This window comes from Bufo bufo, chromosome 11, assembly GCF_905171765.1.
Source record: "Bufo bufo chromosome 11, aBufBuf1.1, whole genome shotgun sequence".
Lineage (NCBI taxonomy): Eukaryota > Metazoa > Chordata > Amphibia > Anura > Bufonidae > Bufo > Bufo bufo.
Genome location: NC_053399.1, coordinates 70,705,846 through 70,722,556, shown reverse-complemented (window position 1 = coordinate 70,722,556; position 16,711 = coordinate 70,705,846). Strand labels below are relative to the sequence as shown.

Below are 16,711 nucleotides of genomic sequence, written 5' to 3'. Positions count from 1 at the left end.
GAGTTTGTAAGGGTGCCATTTGTGAGTAGCTAATATCCGCCGAAGGGATGTACGACTAATGCCACTCTCCAGTGACATACGGCGAGTGCTACGCTGTGGGCTCTTGCTGAATGAAGCTAGGACAGCCACTGATGTTTCTTCATTAGAGACAGATTTCATGCGTCCACATTTTGGCAAATCCAACACTGAACCAGTTTCACGAAACTTAGCAAGCAGTTTGCTAACTGTAGCATGGGAGATGGGTGGTCTCGTAGGGTGTCTTGCATTGAAATCTGCTGCAATGACCCGGTTACTGCGTTCACCAGACATCAACACAATTTCTATCCGCTCCTCACGTGTTAACCTCGGCGACATGTCAATGGCTGTAAACAAAGAGAAACTTATAAATAACTCATGAAAGAATAAAGTTACGTTAAAACCAAGCACACCATTGTTTTTCTTGTGAAATTCCCAATAAGTTTGATGTGTCACATGACCCTCTTCCTATTGAAAAAACAAAAGTTGGATTCAAAATGGCCGACTTCAAAATGGCCGCCATGGTCACCACCCATCTTGAAAAGTTTCCCCCTCACATATACTAATGTGCCACAAACAGGAAGTTAATATCACCAATCATTCCCATTTTATTAAGGTGTATCCATATAAATGGCCCACCCTGTATATGCCCTGGTGGCAAAAATTGCAAAAAGATTGGCACTTCCCTTTGATGACTTAGGGGTTCTTAGTGATCACTTCTACTAGCTTTAGGCCTAGTATTGCTGCTTCTTGGGTATCTAGGTCTTTAAACCTCTGGTTAGGGCAATTGCAGTCGCATATTAAAAATTGCAGTCCCATATTAAAGATAAAACCCCCAGAGAGAAACTTTTGTCCTCCCTTTCAACATTTATTAAAGCGGCAGATTTTTTGGCAGATGCTTCTTCTGATGTTGTTAGATTTTCAGCTAGATCAGCTGCTTTATCTAACGCTGCTAGGTGGGCTATCTGCTTAAATCTTGGAAGGGCGACCAGGGTTCCAAAGCTAGGCTTTGTTCCCTACCATGTGAGGGTCAGAGGCTATTTGGATCTTCCTTGGATGACATTCTAGAAAAAGCTTTCGACACAAAATAGGGATTCCCAGTACCTCAGAAATTAAGTGGGTTCAGAAGGTCTAGAAATTTTCAAAGTAAACAGAGGTTCAGACACCCAGAAAAGAAAGATGAATCTCCTCTCCCAGAACTGTTGGATGGCAAGTATAGATCTGGAGGAGGCATACTGTCATGTTTCGATCAGTGTCAGCTCCCAAAGGTTTTTGAGAATGGCGGTTTGGGTTCAGGGCTCTCTTCGTCATCTGCGATACAAAGCCCCCTTCCCTTTGGAAGATCACAGGCGCCTCGAGTTTTTACCAAGATTATAGTGGAGGTAGCAGCCTTCGTAACATTAAAAGAAATCACTCTAGTCACTTATGTTGACGACTTTTTAATAATTTCCCAGACAGAATAGTCTTTGAAGCTGCAGATAGATCAGTTGTGCGTAATTCTGGAATCATTGGGATGGAAGATAAATTGGAAAAAATCCAAGTTACTTCCTTCTCAGAGATGCGTTTTTTGGGGAAACTACTAGATTCCCAGAAACATGTTTCCTTCCAGAACAGAAGTTGATGTCATTGATGGGATACAGGATCGCTTTCTCAGTTATGTGTGTTCCCTGGGACAGGCTATGTCAGTACTAGGTTTAATGACATCCACTATCCCGGCAGTAACCTATGCTCAGTTTCATTCAAGACCATTGCAGGAGGACATCCTAAAGAACTGGGATGGTTCTCCCTTATCCTTGGACTACAACTTTTATCTAAGTTCAGTAGCAAGGATTTTATTACTGTGGTGGAAAAACCCAACGAGTTTATCCAGGGGATCCCCTTGGGTGTCTCAGAATCCAATATCTATCACCATGGACGCAACCCCTTAGGGATTGGGAGCCCATTCAGGGGGAGTTTTCTGGCAGGGAAGATGGAGCATTCAATTCAGAATCTGTTCTTCAAACTACAAAGAATAAAGGGCAATAAAAGAAGCTATTTTAAAAATCCCATCGACGTTGGCAGAAGGAACGATAATAATATATTCAGACAATACAACGGCATTGTCTTGTATAAATCACCAGGGGAGCACGAGAAATGGGGTTCTGTTGCTGTTATCCCAGGAGATTTTTCAAATTGCAGAATGGAACCAGTTCATTCTCAGAGCAGTTCACCTCAGAGGGAAGGACAATTCCCTGGCTGATTTCAGTTCAGTTCTCCAGCTTATAGTACAGAAGCGGGGTCTACCAAAATTTTAAATCGATTTCAATACCATAAAAAAGTATTGCGATACTAGATACCATGTGGAAAAAAAACCACGTGCATTCTGCATTTTATAGAACATCCGGCGCATAATCGAACAGTCCTATCCTATTTTTCAGGGGACAAGGTGACTAAAATGGCGAATCGCACATTTTTTTTTCTTTTCTGTTACGGCGTTCACTGCATAGGAGATTTTTTAAAAATATTTTAATAGTTTGGACTTTTCGGACGTGGCTTATGTAATAAGTTTTTTTATTGTGTATATATTTTATATGTAAAAGTGGGTGATTTTATGCTTTTAATATTTTTTTTTTAGTTTTTTTTTTTACTTTTCATTCAATAACGATTTCCTACCTTAGGGACTAGAACCTAGGATCTTTTGATCCCTTGTCCTATTCACCCTAATAGAGCTCTATTAGGGTGAATAGGACTTTACACTGTCTCTGCTGCCCTGTGCTTTGTGCACACAGCAGCAGGGAGCTGACCATGGCAGCCAGGGCTTCAGTAGCGTCCTGGCTGCCATGGTAACCGATCGGAGCCCCAGGATTACTCTGCTGGGGCTCCAATCAGAACTGCCACTGCACCACCAATGAAGAGGGGGGGAGGTGACCCTGTGGCCACTGCCACCAATGATTCAATACTAGAGGAGGTTTTTAAACCATTAATACAAATACAGGAAGTGGGTGCCGGCGGCAGAATCACATAGCCGGCACCTGACCTCTATAATAGGGAGCTGTGATCAGCGTCAGTTAACCCTTCAGGTGCGGCACCTGAGGGTTTTACTGCCGCTGATCGCAGCTCCCTGTCATAGAGATCGGGTGCCGGCTAAGTGATTCTGCCGCCGGCACCTGCTTTCTGTATTTGTATTAATGGTTTAGTTATCTTCATTGGTGGCACAGTGGCCACAGCCCCTCCCCTCCTCCGCCCCTCTCTCTCCTCATTGGTGGCAGTGGCACAGGGGGGTGGGAGAGACTCCTTCTCCCCTGTGCTGCTGACGGAACATGGCGCTCGCTGAGAGTAGCACGCTCCATGTTCTCTGATACTAGGCTGTGCAGTAGATACTGGTACAAAAGATGGTAATTCGATACCCGGTGCAACGCTACTACCAACTATAGATCTCTTTGCAATGAGAGAATACAAGAAGGTAGACAGATTTTTTTCTCTCTCAACAGAATGGACTTCCCAATGGGGATAGACGCTTTAACCCATTCATGGCATCAGGAGTTCGGATATGCCGGCACTCCGTATTAACTCATTCCCAAAGACCTTAAGAAAGTTATCCAGGAGAGGGCTTCTATAATTTTAATAGCTCCAAGATGGCCCAAAAGAGCTTGGTTCTCAATGTTACAAAACCTAGCGGTGGAACCCCCATAGACGCTTCCAGTGTGGGACAACCTTCTGCATCAGGGTCCAGTTTGTCAGCCCCAGACCAGATCTACTACAACTAGCAGCCTGGAAATTGAAAGTATAATATGGGCAAGGAGGGGCTTGTCGAATGAGGTAGTTTCCACTTTACCGGCGAGCAGGAACGAAGTCACAGCTAAAAAGTATGTTTAAAGTTTGGGATACTTTCACAAAATTTTTGGGAAGGTCAGGACCCCTTGCAGGCACCTTGTGTGCCTGACCTAGTAAATTTCTTGCAAGCAGGCCTGGACAAGAATCTAAAAAGTACAACTCTAAGGCTGGGTTCACACGGGCGAGATTTCCGCACGGGTGCAATGTGTGAGGTGAACGCCTTGCAGCCGCACTGAATCCAGACCCATTCACTTCTATGGCGCTGTGCACATGAGCGTTGATTTTCACGCATCACTTGTGCGTTGCGTGAAAATCGCAGCATGCTCTATATTGTGCGTTTATCATGCAACGCAGGCCCCATAGAAGTGAATGGGGCTGCGTGAAAATCGCAAGCAAGTGCAGATGCGGTGCGATTTTCACGTATGGTTGCTAAGATGACAGTCTATTCACTGTATTATTTTCCCTTATAACATGGTTATAAGGTTAAATAATAGCATTCTTTAATACAGAATGCTTAGTAGAAGGTCAATTGAGGGTTAAAAAAAAAAAAATAATAACTCACCTCCTCCTCTTGATCAGGATCTCTTCTTACTTCTTTAATCATGAGCTGCCGGCTAAAGGACCTGTGGTGACGTCACATCACATGGTCCAGTCACATGGTCCATCACAGTGGTGATGGATCATGTGATTGTACCATGTGATTAGCTCAGTGACGTCACCACAGGTCCTTTGACAGGTCCTGAAGAAAGAACAGGAGACCGGCAGCTATGCGATCAATTGGAGGAGGTGAGGTAATTTATTTTTATTTTTTTAACCATCAATTGACCTTCTACTAAGCATTCTGTATTAAATAATGCTATTATTTTCCCTTATAACCATGTTATAAGGGAAAATAATTACATCTACACAACACCGAACCCAAACCTGAACTTCAGTGAAGAAGTTCGGGTCTGGGTACCACATTCAGCTTTTTATCACGCGCGAGCAAAGCGCATTGCACTCGCGCGATAAAAACTGAACAACAGAACGCAATCGCAGTCAAAACTGAAGTGCAATTGGGTACCTACTCGCGCAGGTTTGCCGCAATGCACCCGTGACGCATCCTGAGCCAAAACGTGACGCCCGTGTGAACCCAACCTAAAAGTCCAAGTAGCGGCCCTGAGTTATTTCTATGATGGTAGACTAGCAGATCACTCTTGGATAAAAAGGTTCTTATCAGCAGCCTCCAGATTACAGCCCTCTTTGAGACCTCTGTCTCCCCCATGGGATTTAAATTTAGTATTATCTGCCTTGACTCATTCCTCATTTGAACCTAATAAGTACCGATCACTTTAAAAATTGCCTTTTTGTTAGCTATCACGTCTGTTAGACGAGTTTTGGAGATCCAGGCCGTTTCAGCTTTCCCTCCTTATACAAATATTTTGAAAGATAAAGTCTTTTTAAGGCCTTTACCCTTTTTCTTGTCTAAGGTGGTTTCTGACTTCCACAGAAACCAGAACATAATTCTACCTTTTTTTGTGTTAATCCCAATAATTCTAGAGAACTAAATTTTCACTGTCTAGATGTTACATAGTAACATAGTACATAAGGCCAAAAAAAGACATTTGTCCATCCAGTTCAGCCTGTTATCCTGCAAGTTGATCCAGAGGAAGGCAAAAATGTTAGAAGATGTTTAATCACTTACCTGCAGTCCACTAAGGATTGAAGAATAGATGAAAATCTCCTGATCCAGTTTCAGGGATCTGGTAAGGGAAAGAAAGCTTCCATTGCCTTGATTGCAAGATGGGTTAAATCAGCCATATCTTGTGCATATTCGGTGGGAGGTCTGCCCATTACGGAATGGTTTGGGGCTCACTCAACAAGGGCAGTAGCTACTACATGGGCAGAGAGTGTTGAGGCTTCCTTATCTCAGATTACCCAACCCTTTTATTTAATGGGGCTTATTCTTGAAATTAATTATACCCCAATTTAGCTTAGGGTAAGAATGTACCGTTTTGGTTCCTTGGCTTAGGTCTATCTCTTTTTTTTTGTGTTATCACACCTCCGGAGGGTCTTTTCCTTGTAAATCACTGAGGTGTGGTGGGGGTGTGAACTTTTTATATCCTCAGGTTTCCTGTCATTGATGGGAGGTCCATGACGCATTGGTGCTGTCATGGGTTTCAAGAAAAACAATTACCGGTAAGCAATTTATGTTTTCTGGCACGCCCTTCCAGAAGTGAAGGCTGCACAGGTCGCACACCACTGTTCTTGGTTTAGTAGGGGTAATTGTAGTGACAAATGCTATCTACATGAAGCAGGAAGGTGCATGTGTGTCCACTGCTACATTCAAACTCTAGTTTTAATGATTGGTATGGGATCCAGCTGTAGGACCCCTAGGCAATCAGACTCTGGTCACATATTCCGTACATGATGAAGAATCTCCTTTGTGGGATTTTTTTTACTTCAGTTTTGGAGCATTTTTCTTTGATTTAGGCCTCTTGCACACGACCGCATGGTTTAGCGGTCCGTTTTAAACTGATCCGTTTTTTCCCATTTTTGTTTTTGTTTCAGTAGTGTTTCCGTTCTGTTTTGCCGTTCCGTTTTTTCGTTTGGTCTCCGTTTGTGATCCGTTTTTTGGTGGAAACGGAAGCATACAATAATGTTTAAACAGTAAGTACCTTAACGGAACGGATACAGAAGACATACGGATGCATTCCTTATGCATTCAGTTTTTTTTGCGGAACCATTGACTTGAATGGAAAGTGATTTGCGGGCAATAATAGGACATATTCTATCTTTTGAAGGGAACGGAAATACTGAAACGGAATGCATATGGAGTACCTTCCGTTGTTTTTGCACACCCATTGAAGTGAATGGTTCCGCATACGGACCACAAACGGAACGCCCAAAAAAAAGGAACAGAAACGGAAAAAAAAATACGATCCTGTGCAAGAGGCCTTACTAACTCCTGAATTATTGCAACTGTAATTGGTAAAGTGAATTTATACTGGTTGGACATTTAATGTTAGCACTTTTTTTTCCAGCATACTAAAACAGGTGAAGAAATGCTAAAGATGTGCGTGGCTGTACGTAGAAAACTGCAACTGTATTACTGGAAGGATCGTTCATTTCATGAACTTCAGGTGATTAAGTGCAAATGTAAATGGAACCTGTTTTGTTTTTATGCTTTTAGACAAACATAAATGTATAAAATGTTAAAAAAAAATTCATGAAATGGGGAAAGCTGAGTTCACACTTCAGTTGTTTGGTCAGTTATTTCGATCTTGAATACAAAAAGAGTGCAGTCTGTAGCACCATTATTGCAGGACATGCCAGTTTTCCCTTTTTTGCATTTTCGTTTTTTACTATCTGCCTTCTCACAGCCATAACTTTTTATTTTTGCGTTCATATAGACGTATGAGGGCTTGTTTATTGGCGTGACATTTTGCACTTTATAATGTCACCATTTAATATTGCATATGATGTAGTGGGAAGCTGGAAAAAAAATCCAAATGAGGTGGAATTGGAAACAAAAATCCAATTGCGCTATAGTTTTATGGATTTCTTCTTTACTGTGTTACCTATGTCAGTGTTTCCCAACCAGTGTGCCCCCAGCTGTTGCAAAACTACAACTCCCAGCATGCCCCCACAGCCAAAGGCTGTCTGGGCATGCTGGGAGTTGTAGTTTTGCAACAGCTGGAGGCACGCTGGTTGGGAAACACTGACCTATGTGGTAAAACTGACCTGTTCCCTTCATTCTCCGGGTCAGTATTAGGGTCCATTCACACGTCCGTTTTTTCTTTCCTTATCTGTTCCGTTTTTTCAGGAACAGATCTGGACCAGACCTGGACCCATTCATTTTCAATGGGTCCTGGAAAAAAACGGACAGCACAATGTGTGCTGTCCGTTTCCGTTGTTCCGTTCCGCATGTCCGTTTAAAGGGCTTCTGTCACCCCACAAAAGTCATTTTTTTTTTTTTGGATAGTTACATTCCTTATAGCGCGATATAGGAGAATATAATCTTATCACTTACTTTCATGCGGCCGTTTCTTTAGAAAACAAAGTTTTATAATATGTAAATCCGGTCTCTACCAGCAAGTAGGGCGTCTACTTGCTGGTAGCCGCAGCAGAAAACCGCCCCCTCGCCGTGTTGATTGACAGGGCCAGCCGGGATCTCCTCCTCCGGCCAGCCCTGTCAGTATTTCAAAAATCGCGCGCCTCTGTTCATTCGGCGCAGGCGCTCTGAGATGAGGAGGTTCGTCTCCTCAGAACTCCCTCAGTGCGCCTGCGCCGATGACATCACCGAAAGAGAAGACGTTATGGGGGATCTGTGGATGATGCGCTGTTATGGGGGATCTGTGGATGATGCGCTGTTATGGGGGATCTGTGAATGATGCGCTGTTATGGGGGATCTGTGGATGATGCGCTGTTATGGGGGATCTGTGGATGATGCGCTGTTATGGGGGATCTGTGGATGATGCGCTGTTATGGGGGATCTGTGGATGATGCGCTGTTATGGGGGATCTGTGGATGATGCGCTGTTATGGGGGATCTGTGGATGATGCGCTGTTATGGGGGATCTGTGGATGATGCGCTGTTATGGGGGATCTGTGGATGATGCGCTGTTATGGGGGATCTGTGGATGATGCGCTGTTATGGGGGATCTGTGGATGATGCGCTGTTATGAGGGATCTGTGGATGATGCGCTGTTATGGGGGATCTGTGGATGATGCGCTGTTATGGGGGATCTGTGGATGATGCGCTGTTATGGGGGATCTGTGGATGATGCTCTGTTATGGGGGATCTGTGGATGATGCGCTGTTATGGGGGATCTGTGGATGATGCGCTGTTATGGGGGATCTGTGGATGATGCGCTGTTATGGGGGATCTGTGGATGATGCGCTGTTATGGGGGATCTGTGGATGATGCGCTGTTATGGGTATGGATCGACCGATTATCGGTTTGGCCGATATTATCGGCCGATATTGAGGATTTTGAACGGTATCGGCATATATTTTGCCGATATACCGATAACGTATTGGGAACACAGAACGCGCTGCTCTCAGCGCTCTCTGTGTTCCCTCCGCAGCACAGGGGAGAAGGAAGCAGTGTCTCCTCCCCCTGTGCTGCTGCTGCCGCCAATGACAGGAGAGAAGACAAGAGGAGGGGAGGGGCTGTGGCCGCTGCGCCACCAATGAAGAGGAGTCTTTCATTCATTCATATACAGGAGGCGGGAGCTGGCTGCAGAATCACATAGCCGGCTCCCGACCTCTATGAGCAGCCACCGCTCATAGAGGTCGGGAGCCGGCTATGTGATTCTGCAGCCAGCTCCCGCCTCCTGTATATGAATGATTGAGAGACTTATCTTCATTGGTGGCGCAGTGCGCCCCCCCCCCCCAAGCCCCCCAGTATTAATCATTGGTGGCGCAGTGCGCCCCCCACCCCAATCTCGGCCAATAGTAAAAACATTGGTGGCGCAGTGCGCCCCCCCCCCCCCACCCAGTATTACTCATTGGTGGCAGTGGCCACAGGATCCCCTCTCCCCTCCTCCTCCGATCGGAGCCCCAGCAGTGTAAGCCTGGGGCTCCAATCGGTTACCATGGCAGCCAGGACGCTATTGAAGCCCTGGCTGCCATGATAAGCTCCATGCTGCTGTGTGCACAAAGCACAGAGCAGCAGGGACAGTGTGAGCTCCTATTCACCCTGATAGAGATCTATCAGGGGGAATAGGACAAGGGTTCTAGTCCCTAAGGGGGCTAAAAGTTAGTAAAAAAAAAAAAAATACAAAAATATTAAGTATAAATGAAAAAGATTTATAAAAAAAAAAAAATACAATAAACCAAAAAATACACATTAACAATAAACATATTAATTTTCAGCAGATTTGTGTAGGAATTTTTTTTTTTCTCAAAAATGAAAATTCCCAGAATATCGGTATAAATTATCGGCTATCGGCCTGAAAGTTCACTAATTATCGGTATCGGCCCTAAAAAATCAATATCGGTCGATCCCTAGTTATGGGGGATCTGTGGAGGACGCTGTTATGGGGGGATCTGTGGAGGACGCTGTTAAGGGGTGGATCTGTGGATGGCACTGTTATAGGGGATGTGTGCTATGACACATAGGGCCATGAGGGGGGCCAGCATAAGACATATAACATCTTATGCTGGTCCCCCTCATGGCCCTATGTGTCCCCTCATGTGTCCTAAACTGCGCACATTACTGGTTTTGTGTGTAAAGTATTTTACTACTGTGTAAAACAAGCTCTCTCCTATTGATAACATGGCAGCCTCTGTACTCACTGTCACTATGAATGCACTGCAGCCGAGCTTCAGGAAGCAGGAGCGTTACTAAGTGACGTCAGTCACGCGCCGGCCGGGCCGCTCGCTGCAGTGTATTCATCGTGAAAGTGAGTACAGAGGCTGCCATGTTATCAATAGGAGAGAGCTTGTTTCACACAGAGTAGTAAAATACTTTACAGGTATATAGTAAATACAGCAGTGTATTGACACCTCGTACCTCACATATCAGTACACTGCTGTATATACTATATATCTGTACACACTGCATCTATTATACCTCGTACCTCACATATCAGTACACTTCTGTATATACTATATATGTGAGGTACGAGGTATAATAGATGCTGTGTGTACAGATATCAGTACACTTCTGTATATACTATATATCTGTACACACAGCATCTATTATACCTCATACCTCACATATCAGTGCACTGCGGTATATACTATATATCTGTACATATTGCATGTATAATACTGTGTAATATATGCAGTGTGTGTGCATGTATGTGTGTGTATATATATATATATATATATATATATATATATACAGAGCAGTGTATTGATGTGACACATAGAAGGTATAATACTGTAGATGCAGTGTTTATAGAAATATGTGGTCAGTTATGCATTATAGTCACTGTGAGGTACATGAGGTAGTGGTAACTGTCTGAAGTAGTATACATGAGTGAGCAATGAGTAAAAACAGGGCATGGAGGGGGGGGGGGTAAATGATGAAAAGTGGAGGACCTCCTCTTACCTCTCCATTCCAGTCTGTATGGATCAATACAGAGCTGCTTGTGAACTTTTAATACTTGCTGTTAGGGGTTGAAGGACCTGTGATGATGTCATCACAGGTCCTGGCAGATGTACCTTTGAAACCTAGGAACTACACCATTTTTGGTGCAGTTCCTTTGCTAGATTCTGCAGGACCTGTGATGTTGAAGATGATGTCATCACAGGTCCTGGCAGATGCACTGTTCTAACCTGGGAACTACACTTTACACTGTGCAGTTCCCTTACAGGACCTGTGATGACATCATCAAAGGTCCTTTAGCTTTAGAAAGGTAAACAGGAGTAATTAGGGGGCGGGGCCTCTCCTCCACTTCGGTGCCTGCCTGCAGCCTATCAGAGGAAAGGGAAGGGACACGCCTCTCTCTCCCCTGCACCTCCGCTGGCACAGACAGTTTACAATGGAGATGAGCGCAATGGAAGCGCTCATCTCCCTGTGCCCGGCGGCGGCTGCTCACTTGGGGGGGGGGGGGGGGTCATTTTAGTTGGGGGGGCACATGGGGGGGCACAGCATGATGTAGGGGGGGCCGTGGCTGGCACTTCACCTGCGCCCCCCTCCTGTCCGCAAATGGTAGCGCCCAGGGCACCCGCTCCTTCGGCCCCTGCCTTGTACCGGCCCTGAGCCCTACTAAGAACACTACTTCCCTTTTGAGCCCTGCAGTTAGCTGCTTATGGCCACATATGGGGTATTGCTGTACTTGGGAGAAATGATATAACAATTTGTTTGTTGATTTTCTGCTCTTAACACATGTGTAATTAAGAATTAAACTCTGTTTTATTGGAAATAATTCATTTTTACGTTTCATGCCCTAATTATAGTAAATTCTATGAAACATTCGTGAGGTCAAAAATGCTAAGTACACACCTAGATGATTTCCTTCAGTGCTTTCCAAAATTAGTTAGTTGGGGATGTTTCTTATGCTTTGGCACCTAAAGGCCTCTGCAAACCTGGAATGGTGCCTGAAAAACATCCTAGGACCACATATGGGGTATTTCTAAAAACTGCAGAATCAGATTAATAAATATTGGTAATAAATATTGACTTTTATTTATATTTTAGCACCTGCTGTGATCTAGTCATCAGTATGAGATCGACAGAGGTTCTACTACACGGTCACATACTTTTGTCATTTACAGATATGTAATATTTAAGTTGTTTGTTTGATTTGATTATCTTTATCTACTTTTAGGACTCCTTTAGAAGTTTAATAAAAAATAAGTCAAATTTAGCAGAAATATAGAAAATTCTGAAGGGTTCACAGACTTTCAAGCACCAAAGTATGCACACAAACACATAACATGCATACATAACACATGTCCCATTTAACTTTTGTTTGAAGGCCATAGAAGAGGAGCAAGGTGGTGGTGGATGAATAAGGACTATAGAGGGCACACTATAGGCCTCTCTACGGTGTCTGCCCATACAACATATCTCACTTTAGGAGCGGGACCACTGGATAGCATCTTTAGACTTCAACGTGCCTGATGACATTTATTAATACTGCCTATTAATGCACCTGTGGAGTGATCTGCAGTAGAGAAGGAGATGCCTAGTAAGAAGGTGGCAGCAATATATAGTGGGTTTAAAGAAGTGCAGGATGTTGTTAAGATGCCTGGCACTATCCCTACCTTGGTATTTACACTAAGCAATGGCCAGCCTTCTTGCCATCTAGCAGAGCCAATCTATCACTTGAGGTGGTGCCACCTAATAGAGTGGAAAGTGAGCACCAGCACTCACCAACTGTGACATACAACTTACCCATGTCTTGTTCCTTCACATTCTGGGTAAGTTCTGTGTCATAATTGATGACCACTAGGTGGCCCTGCCTGAGGCAAGAGGCTCAACTTGCTCCATGGCATATGTGCCCCTGGGCAGCACCACCCATTATCCAGTAATTAAAAAATGGCTAAATTGGTTTATCCACTTGGATTAGGGGGTATATAGAAAGACGAATGTTCTCACAGTTGAAACATGCCCGGTATGCAATCAAATGTACTGCGAGATAAGTGTCTCATACTGTTTTGATTTGTCATATATTTGAATCAGGTTGGTGGTGGGGTATTAGTCAGTGTGGAAGTGTTTTGTTGTACTGTCTCTTCACTATCTATGCTATGTATCTGAGATAACTTCAGTGCTATATATTTGTTGACACTGTTTCCCAGGTCATGGAATATACTTTGTATATACAGTGGGGAAAATAAGTATTTGTGATACACTGGCAATTTTCCCACCTACAAAGAATGGAGAGGTCTGTAATTTTTGTCGTAGGTACACTTCAACTGTGAGAGACAGAATCTAAAAATATCCAGAAAATCTCATTGTATGATTTCTAAATAATTAGCATTTTATTGCATGAAATAAGTATTTGATACAATGGAAAAACAGAACTTAATATTTGGTACAGAAACCTTTGTTTGCAATTACAGAGGTCAGGCGTTTCCTGTAGTTCTTGACCAAGTTTGCACACATTGCAGCAGGAATTCTGGCCCAGGATTTTGGGGCTGTCACTGGGCTACTTTGAGTTTTAGTTCCCTCCAAAGATTTTTGATTGGGTTCCGGTCTGGAGACTGGCTAGGCCACTCCAGGACCTTGTAATTCTTCTTTCGGAGCCACTCCTTAGTTGCCATGGCTGTGTTTTTTACGGGCCATTATCATGCTGGAAGACCCAGAAACGACCCATCTTCAATGCTCTTACTGAGGGAAGAAGGTTGTTGGCCAAAATCCCACGATACATGGGCCCCATTCATTCTCCCTTCAATATGGTGCAGTCATCCTGTCCCCTTTGCAGAAAAGCACCCCAAAGTATGATGTTGCTACCCCCATGCTTCATAGGTAGGACAGTGTTCTTGGGGTTGTACTCATCCTTCTTCTTCCTGCAAACACGGCGAGTGGAGTTGTTACCAAAAAGTTCTACTTTGGTCTCATCTGACCACATGCCCTTCTCCCATGCCTCCTCTGGACATGTGCTAGCGTGAACAGGGGGACCATGACGGCGTAGTGTGTTATTAACGGTAATCTTTGAGACTGTGGTCCCAGCTCTCTTCAGGTCATTAACCAGGTCCTCCCGTGTAGTTCTGGGCTGATTCCTGACCTTTCTCAGAATCATTCGTACTCCACGAGGCGAGATCTTGCATGGAGCCCCAGACTGAGGAAGATTGACAGTCATTTTGTGTTTCGTCCATTTTTTTGATAATTGCGGCAACAGTTGTTGCTCTTTCATCAAGCTGCTTTCCTGTTGTCCTGTAGCCCATCCCAGCCTTGTGGAGGTCTACAATTTTGTCCTTGGTGTCCTTAGACAGTTCTTTGGTTTTGGCCATGGTGGAGAGGTTGGAGTGTGATTGATTGAGTGTGTGGACTGGTGTCTTTTATATAGGTAACAAGTTCAAACAGGTGAAATTAATACAGGTAATGGATGCAGAGTAGGAGGGCTTCTTAAAGAAAAGCCAACAGGTCTGTAAGACAGCCAGAATTCTTGTTGGTTGGTAGGTGATCAAATACTTATGTCATGCAATAAAATACAAATGAATTATTAAAAAATCATACAATCTGACTTTCTGGATTTTCTTTTAGATTCTGTCTCTCACAGTTGAAGTGTACCTACGATAAAAATTACAGACCTCTCCATTCTTTTTAGGTGGGAAAGCTTGGAAAATCACCAGTGTATCAAATGCTTATTTTCCCCACTGTATACTTATACCTGGGGTAGGGTTGAAGCAATGTTGTGTGTATTAGGCTACTTTCACACTAGCGTTCGGGGCTCCGCTTGTGAGCTCCGTTTGAAGGGGCTCACAAGCGGCCCCGAACGCATCCGTCCAGCCCTAATGCATTCTGAGTGGAGGCGGATCCGCTCAGAATGCATCAGTCTGGCGGCGTTCAGCCTCCGCTCAGCAAGTGGACCCCTGAACGCTGCTTGCAGCGTTCGGCTGTCCGCCTGGCCGTGCGGAGGCAAGCGGATCCATCCAGACTTACAAAGTAAGTCAATGGGGACGGATCCGTTTGAAGATGACACAATATGGCTCAATCTTCAAACGGATCCGCCCCCATTGACTTTCAATGTAAACTCTGGACGGATCCGTTCAGGCTATTTTCACACTTAGAAATTTTTCTAAGTTATAATGCAGACGGATCGGTTCTGAACGGATACAAACGTCTGCATTATAGGAGCGGATCCGTCTGATGAAACATCAGACGGACCCGCTCTGAACGCTAGTGTGAAAGTAGCCTTAAGTGGCACTTTCTCTTCAGACTTGTTTGAATTGCATTTTTTCGCTATAGAAAGTGAGATGGGAAATTCCAGAAAAAAATGCCAGTTCTTCAAAGAAAAATTATGACATAAAACACAATATGACATAAGACACAAAAAAAACCCATTAGATTGAAAAAGCCATAAGCAAATAAGCACCTGTCCTGTGTTTCAAAATTCACCTATATTTAATCCAAAAAATGCACCAAAACGCATTTAAAGAAAATTGCATCAAAAATGGGAAAACACCATAAAAATCCAATGTGAATCTAATGTTATTTTATAAAAGTACATGATGTACAGATGTAGCAGGGTTAGCACTCAAACTCTTAACTCAAATTTCTTAAATCATCGTGTTATCTTGAAACAAAAGCCATTGAAAATCAATTGAAGGTGTTTGCTTAGTTTAGATAACACATCTCAGAAATCTCAGAAAGCATGAGTGTTAACTCTACTACGTTGGTATGGCACACAATTATAAACATAAAAAAACAATGGTGGAATTGCTGTATTTGTTTTCATTCCCCAAAAAGGGATTTTCTCTATTTTTTTTTCCTTTTTTTTTTTATTTACTGTGCATGTTCGCTTTACCGGTAGAAATCTATACTCGCCTGCTCCCCACCACTCCAATCTGGCTTCCTAGCTCTCTTCACCGATCTTCCAGTATCTGTCTGTTACCTTTCACTAGAAAAGGGTGGGTCAGGTGCACCACTGCAACTAATGACTCAGTGGTGACATATCCCCAAGTGCCACTACGAGGCTGAGGGACATGTCACTTATGAGGCCAGTCATGTGGCTCACATGACCCCATCTTGTTTGGAAGTTGACATACTGGAACCAGAAGATCGGTGCATGGAGCAGATGAGTATGGCTCTAAAACACAAAAAAAATACCCACAATCATTTATAATCATTTATGAAGATAATAATAACTTGTGAAGATAGCTGTAATTTTTTAAAAGAGTTGGAAAGATATATAGGATATGCAACTACGTAAGCATACGGTATCTGTTAAAACTTTAGTAAAGCTGAGTTTTTACACTCCGACCTGCAGACAATTATCGGGAAGGAAGCATTCTTTGGTTGGCTGCTCATTCAGTGGAGATGAAGTGCTGCATTTACATGCAACGATCACTTCCACATTAAGAGAACGTGTGATGGTTACTGCTATTGATCATCCTCATACAGCTGCATTGTTTCTGGGCAGCAGAAATCTGCTCTCCTGATACGATATTTTAGGCGTCTGCATTGACGATTGATTCACCCAATGAACGAGTGTTAGTTGTTCATTGGGAGATCTGTGGCACCTTTAGATTATCGAAGCGCATTTGTTGGAACGTTCGTTCCCAATAACGGCCCCGAACATCGGGGCTTGTAAACCCAGCATTATATCAGAAAAGCCATTTTAATGTATTCACAGCTTCTTCTTTGCAGTCGAAATTAACGACATGGCGTTACTTCTAGTGGTGGGAAGTCTTCACATTTTAGAAGATATTCATATAAAATTACAAATGCCCCCCATCCCCCCCCCCCCCCCCCCCCCCCCCCACACACACACACACACTTT

The 16,711-nt window shown here is 43.7% G+C and overlaps 1 protein-coding gene across 2 annotated transcripts in view; it reads left to right on the top strand.

Moving 5' to 3' along the window:
• Window positions 1-16,711, top strand: part of VPS39 (VPS39 subunit of HOPS complex) — a 250,264-nt gene that overhangs the window by 84,138 nt on the left and 149,415 nt on the right. For both annotated transcript variants that reach the window (XM_040412082.1, XM_040412081.1), the window contains exon 6: window positions 6,852-6,950. In XM_040412082.1, coding sequence (XP_040268016.1) covers window positions 6,852-6,950 — 99 coding nt within the window. The remainder of the gene's footprint in view (window positions 1-6,851; window positions 6,951-16,711) is intronic.